The 20,176-nt window shown below is 48.6% G+C and overlaps 1 protein-coding gene across 3 annotated transcripts in view; it reads left to right on the plus strand.

The window, feature by feature from the left end:
- INPP5D (inositol polyphosphate-5-phosphatase D) overlaps nucleotides 1-20,176 on the plus strand; it is a 56,725-nt gene that overhangs the window by 21,994 nt on the left and 14,555 nt on the right. For all 3 annotated transcript variants that reach the window (XM_027808933.2, XM_055723217.1, XM_027808932.2), the window contains exons 3-12: nucleotides 5,571-5,721; nucleotides 7,785-7,956; nucleotides 9,240-9,380; nucleotides 14,128-14,215; nucleotides 14,980-15,060; nucleotides 15,239-15,310; nucleotides 15,581-15,704; nucleotides 16,802-16,908; nucleotides 17,449-17,551; nucleotides 18,372-18,568. In XM_027808933.2, the coding sequence (XP_027664734.1) occupies nucleotides 5,571-5,721; nucleotides 7,785-7,956; nucleotides 9,240-9,380; nucleotides 14,128-14,215; nucleotides 14,980-15,060; nucleotides 15,239-15,310; nucleotides 15,581-15,704; nucleotides 16,802-16,908; nucleotides 17,449-17,551; nucleotides 18,372-18,568 (1,236 nt within the window). The remainder of the gene's footprint in view (nucleotides 1-5,570; nucleotides 5,722-7,784; nucleotides 7,957-9,239; nucleotides 9,381-14,127; nucleotides 14,216-14,979; nucleotides 15,061-15,238; nucleotides 15,311-15,580; nucleotides 15,705-16,801; nucleotides 16,909-17,448; nucleotides 17,552-18,371; nucleotides 18,569-20,176) is intronic.

Below are 20,176 nucleotides of genomic sequence, written 5' to 3' on the forward strand. Positions count from 1 at the left end.
GTTGCAAAGCAAGCCAGCCACATCTGCTGTCCTTGGGGGGCTTGCAGCACAGCTGCTTGCCATCTTCTTTATAAGAGAATTTAAAACTTCTAAGACTGCTGCTGTCATGTCTCCAGGCTGTCCCTTTGCCAGACTGTACCACTCTCTTTCTTCTGAGCTTTCCTTGTAAAACACATTTTCCAGCTCTTCAGCTGTCCTTGTAATTTTTCCTTGGGACTTTCTAAGTTATTTTTACATGCTCTGTAAAAAGTGGTACCCCAGGCTGGATGCAGCAGTCCAGCTAAGGCCTTGCAGCACAAGTACAGCAGAATAGTTTCTTCCTACATCTCATATAACACTCCCGTTAATGATCTTAGAAAGAAAGGCGCTTTTTTGATGCAGTTTCCCACTGTAAAATGGCTGTGCAATCTCTGATTCACTATTATCCATATTCCCTTGTGTAATTCTGCTGTTTTGTGGGCTGTTCCCTGTATTGCATAAGTTCACTAGGTGTTTCGGTTCTGTATGTTATGGCTATCATCAGCACAAAGCTGAGGTACCAGCGGTGATGCTGGAGGAATCGGCGTGGAAGGAGAGCTTGCCCTCCACACCGCCTGTGGCCTGTGAGCCTGTTTCTGGGGATGTGGTGTGTTGCCGTGGAGATGACACTTGCCATCCACGTTTCTAAAGACTTGAAACAATTCACTTTGCAATTAAAACAGATCTGTCCTGTGATAACCCCGAGGAAACGGTTCCTTACTAAACGAAGGCAGGGGGGCGGGAAGTGGATTTCATTGTTGCGCTCTGCTGGGGTGGCTCCAGCTTGCTCTGCGCTGCCCCGTCCTGCTCGGCTTGGTGTGCAGTGCCCCATTCTGTGGCTGCTCCCTGTCTCAAAAAACAGACCAGGTTTGCGTAAAGGTTAGGCTCCATTTTGCTTCCCTCCTGTCATCCAGTGTGGTTGTCTTGAGAACATTTACTCAGAGTGCATCATCAGTCTGTTTTTTGCTAATGCGCTCCGCAACCAGGTGCAGATGGACTCCATGCCAGTATTTTACTGTCCACTGCTACTTTTCCTTCCCAACCTATAAACCTTTGCCACACGTTCAAGTGTGAAGAAAGCATGTGGCCCAGCAATGTGCTGCTTTCCTTGTTTGCTGGCAGTGCAAATTGTTTGACCTGCCTTCAGGTAGGTCATCTAGCAACCCGAGTGCTAGCTGCAATGCTACTGAGCCAGGTTTTCTGTGTGAATCTGATGCTACGCAGGCATCCTCTTGCAGTCCTGAGCACTGCTGGAACACGTGGCAGCCTGGTGGGTGGTCCTGTTGCCCTGGGGCTGGTAGTAAAGCTGCAGGCTGTTGGATTTGGAGGGCTCAGATGGTACTTGTCACTGGTGGTATCCGAGCACCTTGCAGTTGTGTCTCAAACAGCATGACAAACATCTGTCATGCAGGGTTTGTTCTTGTCCTTTCCCCAGGGGGAGAAGCAAATGCAGCATGGTCTTGCTTTTATTGTTCTCTCTTCCAGCTCAAACAACGTAGAGATCTTGCTGTGCCTCTGTGCAGAGGGAAGCAGCGCAAAGCAGTGTACCCTGCTCTCTCGGGGGCAGTGAAGAAATCTGGGGGGTGCCTTGAGTTAAGAGGAGCTCGTTTCATAGTGCAGGCAGACAGGTGGAAAGGGTTGTTGGGCACTGCTTTGTGCTGCTGGAGGGGCACAGCCCTTCCCACACGCTTCCTCTCTTGAGATCCTTGCAAATAATAACAATTACAATACAAAAGAAAATGAGTGAGAATAATCCAGCGGTCTTTGCTTTCAGACTCTCGTGATTGCAAAGCTGATGTGTAGCAAGGCAGTGCTGCCACTGTGACTTTTGTGGTGCAGGGGAGGGCCCTCCAGCTCCGCCGCCGTGAGTGGGTGCTGAGCAGGTTTGAGGCTCCCCCATCCTTCCCTCTGTGCTTGGCCACGGCCGGTCAGAGCTCCTGACCTCACCGGTTCTCCGTTCCCTTTATTGCAGCTCTCGCGCTGTGCAGCTGCTCGGGACACGTGTTCAGCTCCCTGCTGAATTCTGTCTTAAAATATGAAAGTGCTGTCCTTTATTTTTACCGCGTGCTGTGGGTAGTTGGTCCTTTTTATCCTGAATGGGCTGGGGGAAGGTGGGATGTTGGAGGAACTGGTGCTGCTGGGATGGAGACTGCCTCTCTTTGGGAATGAGCGGCTGCATTCGGATGCACGCAAAGACCCAGCTCCTTGACGTGGCCACAAATACCTGTTATCCTTGAGAGAGGAGGAGGTGGGATTCATCAAGAAAGGTGCCTGGAGGTGGTGGGCCGGCTGCCCGGCCAGCCAGCTGAGCTACCAGGGCAGAAAGGGTGTATAGCGGTGGGACCTCTGCACGTGCATCCCGCTAGTCTGCACGTGAGCTGGGGCTTATGGCCACGCCGGGGAATTTGAGCTGGACCACAGGCTTCGGTCACTCTTGAAATGCAGTGCAATGAGTTAGAGGAAGGAGGCCTGTTACAAAATGCTCCTTCTTCTGGTTACCACAGAGACCAGCACAGTTTCAGAGACTGAACTATCCTTGGCAGCAAAAAGTGCTAATTCAGCCTTTCCTCCCACTTACATCAAGGCTCCATTTGGCCTCAAAAGAGCTATGCAGGGCAATCCATCTTCATGCAGGCACCCTGGGAGAGCAGGAGCCGAGAGGCAAAACAAGGCTGAGAAGACAGTGTTGGGGCACTGGGGGTGGGAGGCACAGCTGTGTGGGGTGTGACGGGGGGCTGCAGGGACCAGTCATCAGTCAGGAGGGATCTGGGGAAGCGGGCAGACAGTGAGGTCTTTGGAAAGTGAAGTAGGAGTGTGAAGACGACTTTGGAAAGAGGAGGAGCAGGGTAGACTGCAGTAATTCAAGAGGTGGGAGAGAGCACTGCTGGCAAAATTTTCCTCCTACAAAGATGCAGATGGCAAAGCCTGACCGCCCTGTTTACCCACGATGTGGTTTAGGGTCTGAGTGTGTGCTCTGGTGGGGTTGATGCCTTTTTCCAGGTGCTTTTTGGGTTAGCTTAGGGCAAAGCAAATCATTACAAGCCTCGTCTCTCTTGAGCTCCGGCCCATCTACGGGTGCTGTACGTGCTGGGCAGAAGGCAGCTCAGGCGGGTTCAATCCAGAGGTTGAAGCGTGGGTAGCGCTGCCACAGGCTGGGCACGAAGGCTGAGTGCGCTGCCGTCCTGCAGGCAGTGCTGCTAACAGTGTGCTGGGGCTGCTGGGCGAACTGCTGGCCACAGCTGCACAAATAATCACCAGGGTTTCAGAGCAGGGGAAGGGACTGCAGGGAAGATGATCAGAGAAATGTGGAAGCAACTGGCTGAACTATGCCAGGTCTGTCCCAGTGCAGCACCACAAGTTCAGGATCCTTTCATACGATGGATCAGAGTGGAGTGCTTTTTTCCTTTGATGTTTTCCCCTGATTTACAGCCTTCACAGTAAGCATCAAGAAGCAGAAGAGTCTGGGAGGACCAAGACGCTGTTCGCATTGGGGTAAATCAGAAGTCATTCTGGTTATGCTGAGTTTGTGCTGGTCTAGCAGAGCAGCATCTGGCCTACACTGTTGTGGTCATGTCAAGATTTAACCAGCAATTTATTTCAACACCTCTGGCCTCACAAAAGGAAAATCCAGTGTTTGTTCAAGCATTGCTTTTATGTTCAATGCAATGTTTTCCAGTGTACGAGAATAATAAATCCTGATAAATGCAGGAACACCTGGGAGACAGAAAAGGAGGCTGTAACAGGCAAAGCTCTAAGAAATATCATACACATTCATTATGAAAATGTGTCTTGCTGTGCCTTTAAAGACGTGCAGGTGTAGTTAAAAATCAAGGGTATTTTTGATGGTAGGCCTGAGGGCACTGAAGGCTTCAAATGTAGTTTAGTTTCGAAAGCACTGTCCTAATTTTTGGCCTGAGATTTTATTCTTTGGGAAAAATAAAAAAAAAAAAATCTTGTTGCTGCTAGGACTCACTGAAGGCACTTTTCTGTGTTCTACTCGCTGTGATTTATGCTAGTATTTTTCCTGCTTAATCTCTTGGTTTTGCTACATTTGCCTTTTAAATGAAAAAGGTTCGCAGGTAGCAAGAAACTGGACAAACACAAATGGCAAGTAAATAAGCTTGTTCAAACTTGTATTAACACTTTGTGTATGTTAATTTGTATGGCAAATAATTGCGATCTGAAAAGAAATTAAAATATCCTGCCTGTTAGTCAGAGGCAGCATGTCTGAAGTGTGAATGCATAACAAGTCATTTCAGATTGGAGGCAAAGCTTTAATTTGTTATTAACTAACTATATTGCCTGTGCAAAATATAGCTTTATGTATGTAAAACAGTGCAAGTCAAGCCTGCCATTAGGGTGACCAGGTCTTCCTTTTGATTGCCCACTGCTGCTGTATCCCCAGTTGTGAACAGTTCCCAGTGTTGCTCTTTTGAGTCAAGAACAACAGCTTTGTGGGGCTGGAAAGCATCTGCTCTGCTTCTGAATGTTTTGCTCCATGCACAGGCAGGGCCACCTTGGGCTGGTTTCTCTGGGAAAACCTTTTGTCCAGGAAGAAAGCACCTTGCCCTGGGAACAGTGCTCAGAGCTTTGGTTACATGTTGCTGTTGCTTTGGGTTTGGATGGTATTTAAGGAACGGTTCTGGGGGTAAAGCAGAGCTCTTTGGGGCAGGAGGGCTGTGCTGAGCCATAACAGATCGTTTCTCTGTCTTTGGTAGGGCCAGTGGAGGCAGCGGGGCAGAGCTCCAGGGGTGGCAGCTGTTCCTGCCTGCGAGTCTGGCAGGTTTACCATTCACACCAATGCGGAGCTGTAATTGCTCTAAAGCTTTGCCTCTGAAGACCTCTAAAACCTTATGTTTGCCCTCTGCAAGTATCCATTTCCTGAGATTAGTTGCCAGGGCCCTGCTAGAGGCAGGTTTAGTCACAGTTAAAATTCAGCTGGCAGGCTCGGTGTCATGCCTGATGCGTTCACAGTCCTAGCTGTGCCCTGAGCCTCGGCTTTCTAAATCTTAATCCCAGCATTTCTTTACGTGACAGTACCTTGCTAGCTTGTTTCATTTGAACCTAGTTCTGAGCCTTTGGATTCTGGAAGGGATGCTAACATCTAGATTTAGACATGTTTATCTTGCAATTTCACAGAAAAATTCTTCCTGGATACTGTAAAATATAATATAGTCCAGGGGTTTTGTGCTCGGTAAAAGAGGGAATGCAAAAATCTGGGAGAATTCTTTGGTTTTAAAGTCTTCCTTTGCTTTGAAGCCAAGCACACTGAATCAAACAAGAGAGCTTTTCCATTTGGCTTCAGTGAGTCTTTAAGGTTGCCATTTTTGCTGACACTGGCTGGAACGCATGTGCGTATCTGTTTCTGTTTATACTGCAGGAGCCGTTCTGCACAGAGCCTGTGGTCGGACAGGCTGTGAGAGCTGGGCTGGCTTTCTCTGGATGGTGGCAGTGGGGGTTTTCTCTCTCTATGACTGTTTTTCCTTCTGTGAGGAGCGGTGTTTCTGTGGTAGGAAATCTCAGACCATGACAACCTCTGTGTTTTGTTTCAGGCATCAGAGGGTGTTCCCGTGAAATATTTCGAGAACTTGGAGGAACTGATAGAATTTTACAAGAAGGAGAACATGGGTCTGGTATGGCACCTCAAATATCCAGTGCCACGGGAAGAGGAGGAGGCTGCAGATGAACCAGAGGAGGATGCTGGTAAGAAACCCATTATGTGACTTGGTGATGCAGACAGCTGACACTTGCTCTGGACTGGAGATATGTAGTACAGGCAGGGAGAGCAGAGCATGCCAGACAATAAAACGGAGCAGGGCATAGAGAGACCTGAGCTGGCAAAACCTCGAAGCAGTGAGTCCTCATGGCTTGGGGTGGTACTGCACCTGGCACATCAGTTTAGTTCACCTGAGGGGTACACTGAGGCTCTCTGCAGAAGTATATTGTATCAGGTGCAGGGCTGACTGATCTGTTGTCCTTCATCTGGGCTCAAGCTGGTTTATGTTGAGGTATCTCACACATCTCTACACCCCTCTCCCTGTGCTGCATCTGTAGAGCCACTGTTTCAGCAGCAGGTACTCCCCTAGAGACCTGGAGCACATCTCTCTGCAGTGCCATGCACCTGCAGCTCCTGTGGGTCTTGGTCATCTGAAGCTCAGGCCTCCTTATCTGCTCCGATCTAGAGGACATTTCTAACAGTTACAACCAGAGGACACAGATCCTGCAGTGGTAGACAGTCTAGCTCTATGTATAGAGGCAGATGTATGATGAAGAGGTGTGATTGGCATCATCCCAACTATTTTATATGAAATGTCACTGTGGGTTCCTGACACTCACTGGTCTTGGATCGTTCCTTGGATTTTTCCTGGATCATCTCTTGGATCTGTTATTGTTCTGCTGAATCCCAGGGGAAGGTCATGCCCACAAAGCCATCCTTCCTGTCCTTTCTGACGTCTGTTCGGAAATTGTGAACATTACAATAAAACTTGTCTGAAGGGCATGGTCCCTGTGACAGACAGAGACGTGTGCTAAAAAACTAAAGCAGTTTGATGTGCCTGTGCACATTTATGCAGTCCAATGGGTGTCTAATAGGAGCTGGAAGATTTTGATATGCAATTCTCATGAAGAAAGAGAAGAAAATTTTGCAAAGCTGCTCAGGAAAGATGTTCCTGTTTTTTGGCCAGCTGCACCGAGTCTCCAGCTCTCTGTGTGGGGGAGGGAACTACATTAAAAATAATACACAGAGAGGTGAGCAGCAGGGAATGAAGTTCTAGCCAAGACTAAGAGCCTTTAGATGAAGAGGTATTAGCACTGGGGCTGGGCTGTTCATATACAGAATTTAATTTTGTTGAGGCACTGCAGTGCCATCATGCTGGAGCCATGTAGGGCCTAGAGATGCCTGGTCATCGTATATGTAAAATTGCAGAGGTGGAAGATGAGCATCCAGATACCCTGCAGGTTACACCACCCAGCTGTGCCCCTGCTCTGTGCCACGGTGGCTCTGTGAGTCACAGCTTCTGCCCAGGAGCAGTGGATCAGTTTGGGGGATCTTTTTGTACGGAAAATGCCATCATCAGGAAATAACCAAACAACCTCATAGCTCAACTAGCTACCTATGACAGGTGTAACAAAGTGTTGGAGTAACTGGTATGAAAAGAAAGGCAGCCACGGCTGGGATAAAGGGAGAGGAACCTGCTGTTCTCCCAGGAGAGGGAGGTATACTGATCTGCAGGATGACAGAGCAGGAAAACCCTTTGTGCTTCCAACTTGATGCCCACAAGACAAGGCAGGATACTCAGCCCCTCTGTATTAGATTACAAGGTCTATTTTCTCCATCTGTGTTTGCTTACTTTAGCTGTTCACTTCTTTCCTTTAGCAGTTTCTGGTGCTTTTTCCATCATGCCCCTCCACTCATTCTGCCCCAGTTGCAGATCTCCATGATAATGGTAACGATACGGATGAGGTACAGCTATGTTCTCAAGCATTATATTCCTAGTTAAGTAACTAACCCTTGTAGCTGATGTGCAGCTGGGGCAGTCAGACTGACTGGGGTGAGGTTACCCTGCCAGGCTCGGCACGCTGGGCTCACACCACTGAGCACAGGGCTGAGCCCGTATCGAGCCCTGGAATCAGAGACCCTTTCGAAGGGACCATTTGTGCAGTGGCTGCTGCTGTGGGTGCAGACTCTGCCCTGCCTGTGGGTGAGGGGGAGGAGGTCAAATTGCCATGCTGGGATGACTATGTCACATTCCCTTCCTCCCTGCCAGACCTGGTACCCACGCCTCCTATCCTGCCCCCACGCAACATCCTCATGGCACTGCCGAGCAGCGAGACAAAGGAGGTATCTTCTCTCCCTGAAAACTCCAGGGTGGCAGATGTTAACAAACTGTCCCTTTCTGAGACACTTCTCCAGCGACTGCAGTACCAGGACACCAGCAGGTGAGGATGGCAAGTCGCAGGGCTGCAGAATCAGCCTCCAGCCCAGCTCTGCGCCTTCTGGGCGCCTCTGTTTGGGGCAGCTGAGGACCTACTTGATTCAATGAAACCACTCCTCAGCTATTACTGCCAAATGAAGAACAGAGTCAGATCTACAGTGTGTTGGCTACTCTTTACAGTCCAGCTGTTGTCTAGAAAAAAAATACTTTTCTAAAGTATTAAAATCACCAATAGACTTTCACCACTGAAGTACAGTTTTCTAACACAAAGGATGGTAACAGCTGAGATTTTTGGTGTAACAGCTGTGTGCCTAAACTACTGATTGTATCAGAAAGCACCAGCCAGTCCTCAAAAAGAATAAATTTGTGTGTGGTTTTCCAGGTACTGATACTTACTGAGTTACTCCAGCTACAGGTCTGACTCACATTGTCCCACGTGCTAGCTGTGCCAAATCTGGACATGCACTGAAGCCCTTAGAGGAAGCTGCATGACATTTAATAACCAGATGTGCAAGTTTAAAAATAAAAATAAAATCAGAAGTCATGCCTGTTGCCAGGGCAGTGAGAAGCCTTGAGCAAACAGTGGTCGTGTGTGGCACCCCGGGTCCTGTTGCAGTGGCCCAGTAGCTGCTGGCTGACTGGGAGAACCCAATTTTGTTCATCTGCCTGCACCATTCCACCTGCATCATCACAAGCAGCTAGCTGGGACTTTCTGCATTTGTCAAGGCACAAGACAGCACATACAGTCTGCCTGGTTCATCCTTACTTGTGGTGCTGGAGTCCAGCTCCACAGAGACAGGGAGGACGGGAGCATCCTGTACAGCTCTGTGGTCTCAGCTGCTCCCCCCTCCCCTGTTTTGGATTGTTTAGAATAAAACCTTCAAAGCAGGACTTGGTGGGGTGAAAGGGAGCCTTCATCTCCCCAGAGCCCGTGACCTGCTGATTATTAGTGACCTCACAGCAGCCTGGCTTTACCTGCCATGGTGCTAATGATGCCACCATGGCTTTGGCAAAGCCAGGCATCACAAGACTTCCCCTGGCATGGTAGCTCAGCAGTCACGGAGCAGAGGATTTGGGGAGGGGAAGGAGGAAGAGGAGGAGGTGTCAGCAGTGTGGTGGGGGATCCATGGTTCAGTTCTGAGGACTGCATATTTACACTGAAATCCAAGGTAAGCTGCTCCCCATCTGTCTGTGCTGGCAGTGGAAGTTTCAGCAAAACAATAAAACTGTCTGATATTTAGAAGTAGAGAGAAGAGCTGGCTTTTAACCTGTCTGTTTCTTTCACAGTGTTTCTGACGAACATCTTAAACTCATCCAAGATTACCTGCGAGTTCACATCATCAGTGACTTTGAGATGGTGCAGACAGGCTCAAGCAATCTTCCTCAGCTGAAGAAACTACTTACGCTTCTTTGCAAAGGACTCTTCAGGTAACTAGAGGCTCGTTTTCAGAGATCAGAGTACGACGCTGTAACACTGTAGTCTAATGCAGGTGCCGCGTGCGTGCAGTCAGAACCTGCATTTCTGGCACAGGAAACTGGCTTACTCTCAAAAACATTGTGTGTAGATCTCATGACCTGTGATTCCAGTCCAAAAATGTGAAATCTATGTAAAAGACAGAGCTCTGACAGTGAAGTTTCCCTATAGGTGGTTTCAGTCAGTGGAGTATTATTTTTTATGCTCTGTTTAGAAAGAAATAAAAGATTGCACTAACCGATTAACTGCATAATTTGGTAACGCATACATGACACCCACAGAATTGTCAAGCACAAGTCGTTTATGGAAACAAGCACATATTGGTGTATAGCTATGTTTTAAACACTGATTTTTCTTCCCACTAATACACTGTGAACCTGGAGTGATTCCACTGATGTCAGTGAAGTCCAGCTCGAATGAAAGGAGAAACAAGCCTAGACTACAAATTTTACCTTTCATATTTATAGACCTCCCAGGTCCCGAATAGGAAAATCTGACAGGGAACTAAAACCTTGCCGAACTCCTTCTTTTTCTGGTGGAGAGATGTGATTTCCCCCCTTGCTGCTTGTAAGCAGATGAGGAGATTAGTCCACACTTCTGCAGAGATCTTGGGGCACTCTATGGCAGAGGGCATATGTTTCCACACTTGTATCTGCAGCTTGCAATATTCTTCTCTCCAGTGCATTTAGAAGCCAGGCTGGTAGGGCTACTGGCCTGATCCTGTTCTAGAGCTCGCCAAGGCTGAAGAAAGGGCTAAAACGCAGGGTAGATACTGTTGATTTGCTTGGCTTTAACCCATGGAAGGAAGGCAGGGAGTGAGTGAGGTGCTCGGCTGCTTGGGACCATGGTTATTCCTCTGAAGTGGTGGGCACTGTGCACGTTTTACCAGGCAAAGTGGAAGGAATATGCAGCCCTTCTCCTTCTGGCAGAAGCCAGCCACCCACTGACCAGTCCCTGGCAGGGCTGAGGACAGGTTCTGCAGAGAGCTGCCCTTCTTCTTCTGTGCCCTGCTCGAGGGTTTTGCTTCTCTACACCCACAGAGGGGGAGACCCAGGTGGCTAACTAAGAATAAACCTGAACAAAGGAAACTAAAACCTAATGAAATCACAAGTGAGAGTTTTGTGTTACTAAAATACTGCCAGTGATGCTGTTCTGATGATGGCTGGCTTTTTCCATTTCCAACTTCTTGTTCTACTTCACCTTATCTGGGTTTCACGACCCTACTCCTCATAAATGTACATGTGATGGCAAGAAAGGAGATACAAGGGGTCCACAATCCTCTCAAGTGCCAGGACAATCTTTGGCATTTCCAGATTTTCTGTAGGTATTTTGGTGACTGGACTTTGCAAAGCATCATCCTAGAACAGAGCTGGGTGGGTTCTTCTGCTGGTGCCTGCTGAGCCCAGGGGCACTGCACACCCCCAGCGCAGCAAAGGGCAAGCTGCTTGCCTCCCGTTCTTCTGGTGGCTGCATGTAGTTACGGAGGTGTATGTCTTCGTGCAGTTCTTCCCCTGGGTCCCCAGCATTTTCTCCCCATACCAGCGTTATTTCCGTTAGATGGAGTTGCCTCCTCAGTTTCTCATGAAGATCCAGAACTGCAGGCTGCATTCAACGCCGGTCAGAACTCTTTGAGGAACCTCTCCCCTCTGTTTGGGTTGTCCCATGAATCTCTACCATCCCACCAAATTATTTGCTTAGCTTCAGCTGGCTAATGGGCAGATACTTGGGTATCTTACAGATTTCTGCAGTCTTAATCTCCAAGGTTTGTCTCAGGTTTTAACTTGCTTCCCTTATCAGAATTCTGAATTCAAATTTAATCAGCGGCACTACCTATATTTAGTATTTATTTACCTCAGCTTTCTTCAGCTGTGCAGGGATTCCAGCTGAATGTACAGATAATTCCTAGGCTGCTGCTTGGTGGTCGCGTCTTCTTTTTGTTACTAATGTTCAATTTCATTATTTTCACAATATTTGAGAACAGGTTAAAAAAACCAACAAGAAGAAATGTTAACTGGCACAGCTTGAGGTCTTTCACTGGAGTTGAAGCTCCTTTGAATTCCCTGGCAGTGCCGAGGGCTGGAGCGCGCAGGCAGGTGCTTGCTGTGGCTCAGCTGGCCCTGGCCGGGCATGAGCCACGCAGATCGGTGACTCTGAGGGTTTCGCGATGCTGTATTCTGGCTTCTTCCAACCTCCCAGCTGTGCCACCTTTCAGAGTGACTCTCAGACAGGCTGTGAAAAATGAGCATCCCGATGCCCTCTGGCTGACTCCTGTGTTTTGATACCTGGCTGTGGGTAAACACTGCCTGCCAGTGTTAGCAAGGTACAGGGACACATACTGGAGCTGCTCAGTGCTTAGGAGAAGAGCTTGTAGTGCACCATGGGGTTGGGAGAGGAGCTGGGCCAGCTGTTTGTGAACAGTCTGTGCCTTTTGCAGTTCATATATTATCCACGGACAGGTGCAGGACCCGTTTCTGAGCAAGAAGTTCGAGCACAGCTGGGCCGCAGCAGACTGGGAATGCAGAGTTTGTGATCTCTTCCCCTCACCCTCCTCACCACCGATCCCTGATTAATTCAGCAAGAACCAGACCCCAATGTGCATTAGAGACATCGAAAGCTCTTTTTAACTCTGTTGGAGGCTGCTACTACCTTCTAGGGCTGGCTGTGGCCCTGGGGCAGCCATGGCACATCTTATCAGAGCCCAGGGGACAGACAACAGGGCAACCACTCTTGGGAGAGGCTGTTCACTCTGACAGGCCATGTACTAAAAATGAAACAAATTAGAGGTTTTTAAGGCTGAGGGGTACTTTTGTGAAGTATTCAGTGCTGAAATAAACTGGCATCCCAGGGTTTCCTTAGTCAGAGTAATCCTCCAGGGGCTGGAAAGCTGACTCATGGAGAGCCTGGTGCCAGTGCAACAAAGAGGAGGGACTACTGATGCAAGTGGACTTTGTTCAGTTTCTTACCAGCTTTAAGTGAAAAACACTAATAGTGACCTATTCAGCCTGCTGCTGTCTGAAGCTGTCATTTGGTCATTGACCACTGCTCTGCACACTCATTTGTTCTCCTTCACTGGATAATGTGCACACAGAGCTTTTAAGGCAGCTTTTCAAGCACTTGTGCAATTGTATGGACACACAGGCTTCTGACACTTCAATGAAGATCACTGCATGTATTTCCTTTGTACTGTCAAGAGAAGAAAACAAAAGGAGTTGTAAGTGTAATTAAAACCACTTTGTGGTTTTGTTGTGTTTGAACGCCTACAGATGCTCTTCCCACACCCTCACATGCATGTTACATGATGTACCATACAGCAAACAAAGGGCAGTTTTCCCATAAGAACTAATTTCTGAACTTCAGGCAGCTGCTGCTCGGTGTTTTTGAGAGATGGCCTACACATCCTGCACTCTTAGTCACAGTAAATATATTTTCATTCTTTTCAAACTGAACTTCACCCAATGCTCCTGCAACTGCCTGCAGCCTCCTGGGGCCTGACTCCATGGCTGCAGAAATCAATGGAAGTCTTGGGTTTGGGGCCAGAGCCATCTGCGGTGACACTGGCCCTAGGTGAACCAAAGTGGTGTTGGAGGACTTAAGTTTAGCAGATCCAGATTCCTACAAGTGTCTTGTACTTCTGTGTGCCCCACGGCAAGTCTTTCAGATGGAAATTTCAAACGTGAGTGCTTGATTTAGGCAATTAATCATCCGTGGTTCAGCACCTAGACAAATATCTAATCTTCAGACAGGCAGGCATACTTTCGCTTTGGAGCACTTTCCCCAACAAACAGGGAGTAAAATCCGGTCCATTCAGACTTAGGAAAGTGAGGGAAATCATTAATATCCACTCTTGACTAGGCACAATGCAAGCATCCTAGTGCTGCTCCCCACCATCACCTTCCTTTTGACCTGCACTCCCTGGCTAGTCTTTCCGTGATAAGTCTTGTCATTATCGGAGAGCGGCTTCTGTGCCAAATTCATACAACAGCGCTTTGACAAATGAGCATCCTGTGGAATCTAACTGGGAAATGCTGAAGGAATCTCATTGTAACCTGCAAATGGTTCTCATTCAAGAGATTAAAGGCTGCCTTTTCCATCCCCTTGCTGTGCCCAGCCCCTTTTTGTCATGTGAGCTAAAAAATCTAAATATTAATTTCCTCTTTGCATGGTGTCCCTGGCATCCTGCATTAGCCTCAGCAGCTGCACAAGACCTGTGCAAAACCGAGCTGCCTCTGCTGCTGCAGCATTCATAGGCACCCAGCTTCGCTGGGCTTTGAGATTTTTTGAGTGCACTTTGATCTATGAGTTGGCATAGTTGGGTTGATGCTGGTTTTACAGTGTCCTCAGGTCTGGCCTAGACTGGAACATCTTTCTGGGGAGATGTAGGAAGTTACCACCTCCAAAGCAAACCCCAAAGAACAGGCAATATGCCCATGCTTCGGCCATTGCAAGGCAATGCCAGCTGCCTAACTCTAAACTGCCTTGGTTGGCAGCATCACTAAGGCAGGTGAGACATGCTCTCGTCACCCATCCCACCAGTTCAGAGGGTAGGAAGCAGCAGAGGACAAGAACATGACACGTGGTGACAGCAGGCCTAGCGTGAATGTGTGCCATCTCTGCTGCGTGGCGTTGTCCAACAAGACCAAGAGCTAACCTACCCAGGGAGCCGGCCACAGCCTTAGACCTCTGCCCTGTCTCTGTTCCCAGTGAAGCCTCTAGGACTCTCCCATCTCTGGAATCCATCCAGAAGGTGTTTGAGCAGCAGCTGCACCCTGGTATCCATCAGCGCTCACAAGTAAGTTGGCTGGAAGGTGGGAAAAGGAGAAGAGAGAGGCGTGGGGGTGGCTGTCGGCACAGGGGGTTCTGGCTGCACAGCCATGACCGGTGGGATTCACATGGTCCGTTACCACTTCTGTTCTCTCTAGCCTCTGGCTGGCTGCAGTGCAGAGGGCACACAGTGAGTTATATCCCCACAGTGTCACTTATCCCGTAGTCCCCTCTGCCTGCTCACCCTTCCTGCCCCAGCGGAAAGTGCAGCAAACTGCCTGAGGACTTCCATCTCCCCATGCTTCCTCAGAGGACTGCACATTTCTCTTTCCATAAACTTTGCTCCAGGATGTTTCACTGCCAAATCCTTCCTTCCCCAAGTCCACTTAAGTCCCGTGACCTTTCCCTCCCTGCCAGTAGCCCAGAAAACCAAAAGCCCAGGACTTCTGTATGTTGAGGCCTGGACCTGGTCATGGAAACCTGTCCCCCAACAGCGAACTGACTGCCTTGCATGCCCAGCTGCCTCTAACTTATGGACAAAGTTTGCAGATTTGTCCTTCCACCTTCCCATACTTCTGCATGTTCAGCCAAACTCTGAGCTCTTCCCATTACGGATCAGAGGGCAGAGGCACAAGTGCTACTCCTTACTCTGTGTGCAAGGCGCTCCTGGGGCGAGGCTGCTGTGCTTCCAGGCCATGCTCTTGTGGGTTTGGTAATTATGCATCTCTCTTTTTTTTTTTTCTTTTTCTTTTTTTTCCCCCTTCCCCTCCCTCCCTATGTTGTGGTTATCAGATGCTCGGTGAAGCTAGTCCAGTCAATATTGTATTGAAACTCAATCAGCTGATTGCTTTGCTGTCTTCCATTGAAGAAAAGGTAGAGTTTTAAAGCTATTTTATATTATTTTCTTGTCATCTTTTGCCTCTAGTTATGCTTCTTGTTCATCATCAGTTCAGTCCTCTGCTGCAATGAGATTTCTTTGCTCTGACTTCATTACTCTCAATGTAGTGCAGAATCACCAAACACAATTTGGTACAGATAAATTCTTTTACAGGTGAAAACATTGTTGATTGAAGGTCCTGACTCAACACACCGGCGCTCCCTTATACCCCCTGTCACTTTTGAGGTAAACATACTTCTTTAACAATGCTGATCACGGTGTGGAAGGACAGTAATGCACATTTGTCGGTATCTCAGTTCCTGGGAACTTTGCTGTGCTGCCACAGAGATAACAGCTATTCCTGGATGCTGTTTAGCACCATGTAAATGCTTAAGAGATGTCTAGTGAGATTGGCATAATGACGATATGTGTCCATGAATTCAGGCAACTGTTGCATTTGTAATAAGTGACTGAAGTGTCGAAGATAGCTTATGAAAAATCTCTGGTTTCCAATAGGTGAAAGCTGACTCCCTAGGAATTTTCTCCAAAATACATCTCAAGGTTGATGTGGAAATGGGAAAACTGATTATCAAGAGAGCTAAGGATGGTCCAGAAGACAAGTTTTACACCCACAAGAAAAGTAAGATGCTTAAGTTTGCAAACGCTGGACTAGAGTCTCGCTCCATTAGATGATGGGGAGGGATTCCCTTTGGCCTCACTGAGGGCAAGGTTTGGCCCAGAGTACAAATATTTCTGCTAGGTCCTGGACATTGTGCAAGGCTCCAGTCAGTCTAGCCTGCCTATCTCCAAAGTGACCTGCAGAGAGCAGGGAATCAATACTGGGGTAATTAACTTTCACAGATCTTTTCACCACAGTGAAGCCAGTGGTAGCAGGTAGCAAGGGAGCAGGTTTTGATAGAAGGTTCCACATGGAGCTGTTTGTGATAGACCATTTTCTGCTGAAAAGCAAGTCACTAAAAAAAAACCCCAAAACATTCTGCAGGAACATACTGACTTCTGTGATGATTTTTGATGGTAAAAAGCCAGATACTCTGTTTCAGTAACATTTTTCAGTTAATTTCCCCTTGATTTTTTTTTTTTTTTGATGTGAATCAATATCTCTACTAATGAGCTGTGCCAGTTTGGTCTGTGAAGGCCCAATTCAAACAACTTCCCTCTTTTCCTCTTGTGTTTCTGGACAGGCAGCTCACTGAGAGTGAGCCAAACAGGCTAGGATTTATCAGAGTAAACAGTGCCCTTGGGCTCTCTCCTACTGGAAAATCAACCTGTTGCTGGCAGTGATTGAAAAGATTAGCTTTCACTTATGGCTTTCTCCACCTGGTGTTCATAATTACTTAGCTGCTGGTTTAGATAGGGAGGAACCACCTTTACCACCAAATGAGGTCTTACCTCCTTTTTCACAGATGGGGAAGGAATACGTGTAGGCTGGTTGAGGATACAGAGATATTGCCTGCAGGAAGCCACTTCACACTGCAGGGCTTGGTATGGACGGGAGCTCCAGGCAGAATGAGTTTTGCAGCTCCTCTTCACTTCAGAATCCAAATCTATTCCTACAGGGAACAGAATTAAGCAACATTAAAATGTAGTGATGTGGGGCAAAGTGAGCCTCAGGCTTAAAAGACCACATACGTCCTGAGCCTGCAAGCAGCATCCTGTTAGTTCTGGTGGGATTCTAGTTTCAGTGACTGCAGCTCCTGACACCCAGTCTCCATTTAGTCTTGCAGCTTATCAAGTCCCAGAAGGTCCCTAACAAACTGGTGATTGTGCTGGAAACAGAAAAAGAAAAAACGCAGCGGAAGGAATATGTTTTTTCTGATTCCAAGGTACATACACAACGTTTCCCTCCTGCCAGCCTGGCACAGGTACCTGGGTGGGAGGGGTACAAGGGGCGTTCCTTGGGAGACAGATGAACTGTTGAAGGATGGTGGTTGGCTTTGCGAAAATGAAATTTCTCCTTTGTTCTGGAAGCATCCAGAAAATGAACAAGTGTTCCATGTGAAGGGAGATACTGGAGAGGGCAGCCATGCTTAGGTGCTGTCACAGAGGCAGGAGAACAGAATATCAGCAAGCAGTGAGAAGAGGCAAGGAGTCATGTGAGGGTGGCTGGAAAAAGGTTCATACAGGCAAACCAGAGGGAAGTCCAGGCTGTCTTCTGACCAGCTCGGCAATCGTTAGAGTAATGCACAAGCTAAGTACCTAATAAAGTACTACAGGAAAGACAGCATCTTCAAAGGTTTCAGGATAGTGGAGAGCTAATCAGCCCTTCAAGTGTGCTGGGAATTTCCTGGCTCAGCTAATTTCTCAAGAGGTCGTGTTGGAGGAGTTAAGCATCTTGTTAATTGTCTCTGCTCCTCCCTGTCTAGAAGAGAGAAGGGTTCTGCCAACTTCTGCAGCAGATGAAGAATAAACACTCGGAGCAACCAGAGCCTGATATGATCACCATCTTCATTGGGACCTGGAATATGGGTATGGGCTCCCTTCTGACATGGGTGTTCCTTCAGACACTTGCCAAATTGTGTGCTCACCTGCCATGATGATGAGCTCCAGACACCATGTTTGTTCTGTAGCAGATCTGTACGCCAGGGTTGTTTTCCACTGGGACAGGGAAAGAGCTGATCTCTAGGCTTATTCTTGCATGCAGTTTGACACTTCTTATAGTTCCAGTCAAAGGGCCGTAAAGTTGGCCCTGATGGGTGCTGAAGGATTCCTCCAAAGACAGGGAATTGTGGCTGACATGAAGCAAGTGCAGCAGTGTGAGCTATCCTCCACCTGGCAGAAAGGGCAGGAGCAATTCCAGTAGCTGCACATCAGCTGCCTCTGAATGACTAGGGACTGTGTGTCCAGCCTGGGAAGAGAGCTGAGCATTTGCAATATTTAGAGAAGGGGACAGGGTGTAGCTGAGGACAGTGGAGTTTGAGTTATTTTTCGCATTTTGGGAGAAAAGCCTGGTTCAAACTGCTGTAAGCTGAGCTGTCTGTGCTCAGTCATACTTAAGGGGTAAGATAAAGGCAGTGGCAGGCCAGGAGTACAGCTCCTTTACACATGGCTACCCTCAGCACGCTACTGAAACCGGGGAAGGTGGCCAGAGCAGAGTCACTCCTTCATCAGTGTGTCAGGTGGCGTTAATGTCTTCATCATCTTCGAACAGTGAGCCCTGGCTGGTGTGAAACTGGTAGGGGACAGAGTGAATGTGAAGCCTGTTATTTCTGTCCCCGTGAGTTGTCTATATCCTGGGTTTGACAGAACACACTCTGACTTAGTTTGGTGTTTGATTTGTTAACAAAAGGTGCTGCACCTCCCCCAAAGAAGATCACCTCCTGGTTTCTCTCCAAGGGGCAGGGGAAGACCCGTGATGACACTGCTGACTACATTCCTCATGACATCTATGTGATTGGCACCCAGGAGGATCCCCAAGGGGAGAAAGAATGGCTGGAGACCCTGAGACAATCCCTGCAGGAAATCACCAGTATCAGCTTCAAAGTGGTGAGGGGCTATTCCAGCTATTGCACATAACTCAGAGAAAGAAACAGAGAAATAAGTGGCATTTTGCCTATACCTCCTCCCCTTCCCTCCCTTTATTATCATTGCATTTGGTTGAGGGAGAGTGAACTGAATCTGTCTGTGGACTCTGTGAGATCACAGAATCCCAGACTGGTCAGGGCTGGAAGGGCCCTCTGGAGATCACCTAGTCCAGCCCCCTGCTAAAGCAGGGTCTCCTAGAGCAGGTTGCACAGGGTCGCATCCAGGTGGGTTTGAATGTCCCCAGAGAAGGAGACTCCACAGCCTCTCTGGGCAGCCTGTGCCAATGCTCTGTCACCCTCAAGGTAAAGATCATCTTCCCCATATTCAGAAGGAACTTTTTGTGTCAGTTTGTGCCTGTTGCCCCTTGTCCTGTCTCTGGGCACCACTGAAAAGAATCTGGCCCTGTCCTCATGACACTTGCCCTTAAGAATATTTGTAGTCATTGATAAGATCCCCTCTCGGTGTTCTCTTCTCCAGGCTAAACAGCCCCAGCTCTCTCAGCCTTTCCTTATCAGGGAGATGCTCCAGTCCCCCATCATCTTTGTAGCCCTCCTCTGGACCCTTTCCAGTAGTTCCCTGTCTCTCTTAAACTGGGGAGCCCAGAACTGGACCCAGCACTGCAGATGTGGCCTCACCAGGGCAGAGCAGAGGGCAGGATCACCTCCCTCCGCCTGCTGGCCACTCTCCTAACACGCCCCAGGATCCCACTGGCCACCTTGGCTCCAAGGGCACACTGCTGGCCCATGGACAACTTCTTGATCTTCCCCTGGCGCTGGCTAGATGGGCATATTGCTATGGACAGTGACCCCCAGCACTGCCAAAGCAGGGACCCTGCCATGAAGCTCCCCTGCCTGCCAGGCTGGGAGCAAGGGGAAGATGCTGAGCACTTGAGTCAAGTGATGGTGATAGTTTGACCTTCATAGAGGAGGAGATTATAAAACTTTGAGCCAGCTGTAGCTTAGATCTCACCATAGGCTATTGCACTTTCAAAACAGGATGTAACAGCACGCAGGCACAGTCATAGAAGACTGAACTTTATTAAGACCGGGTTTGGACATTGCTGAGTTTCAGTGATAGAATCATAGAATCATTTAGGTTGGAAAAGACCTTTAAGATCATCAGGTCCAACAGTCAACCCAGCATTGCCAAGCCCACCACTAAACCATGTCCCTAAGCACTGCATCTATGCGGTTTTTTGAACACTTCAGGGATTGTCACTCCACCACCTCCCTGAGCAGCCTGTTCCAGAGCTTGACAACCCTTTCAGTGGCAAAGTTTTTCCTCATCTCCAATCTAAACCTCTCCTGGCACGGTTTAAGACCATTTCCTCTTGTCCACTTGTTCCCTGGGAGCAGAGCCTGACCCCCCCTGCCTGCAGCCCCTGTCAGGCAGCCGTAGGGAGCCATACGGGCCCCCTGAGCCTCCCCCTCCCCAGGCCGAACCCCCCCAGCTCCCTCAGCCGCCCCTCACAGCACTTGTGCTCTGGACCCTTCCCCAGCCCCGTTCCCGTCTCCGGACACGCTCCAGCCCCTCCATGTCCCTCTGGCCGTGAGGGGCCCAACCCTGAGC

This window comes from Falco cherrug, chromosome 11 (genome assembly GCF_023634085.1).
Source record: "Falco cherrug isolate bFalChe1 chromosome 11, bFalChe1.pri, whole genome shotgun sequence".
NCBI lineage: Eukaryota > Metazoa > Chordata > Aves > Falconiformes > Falconidae > Falco > Falco cherrug.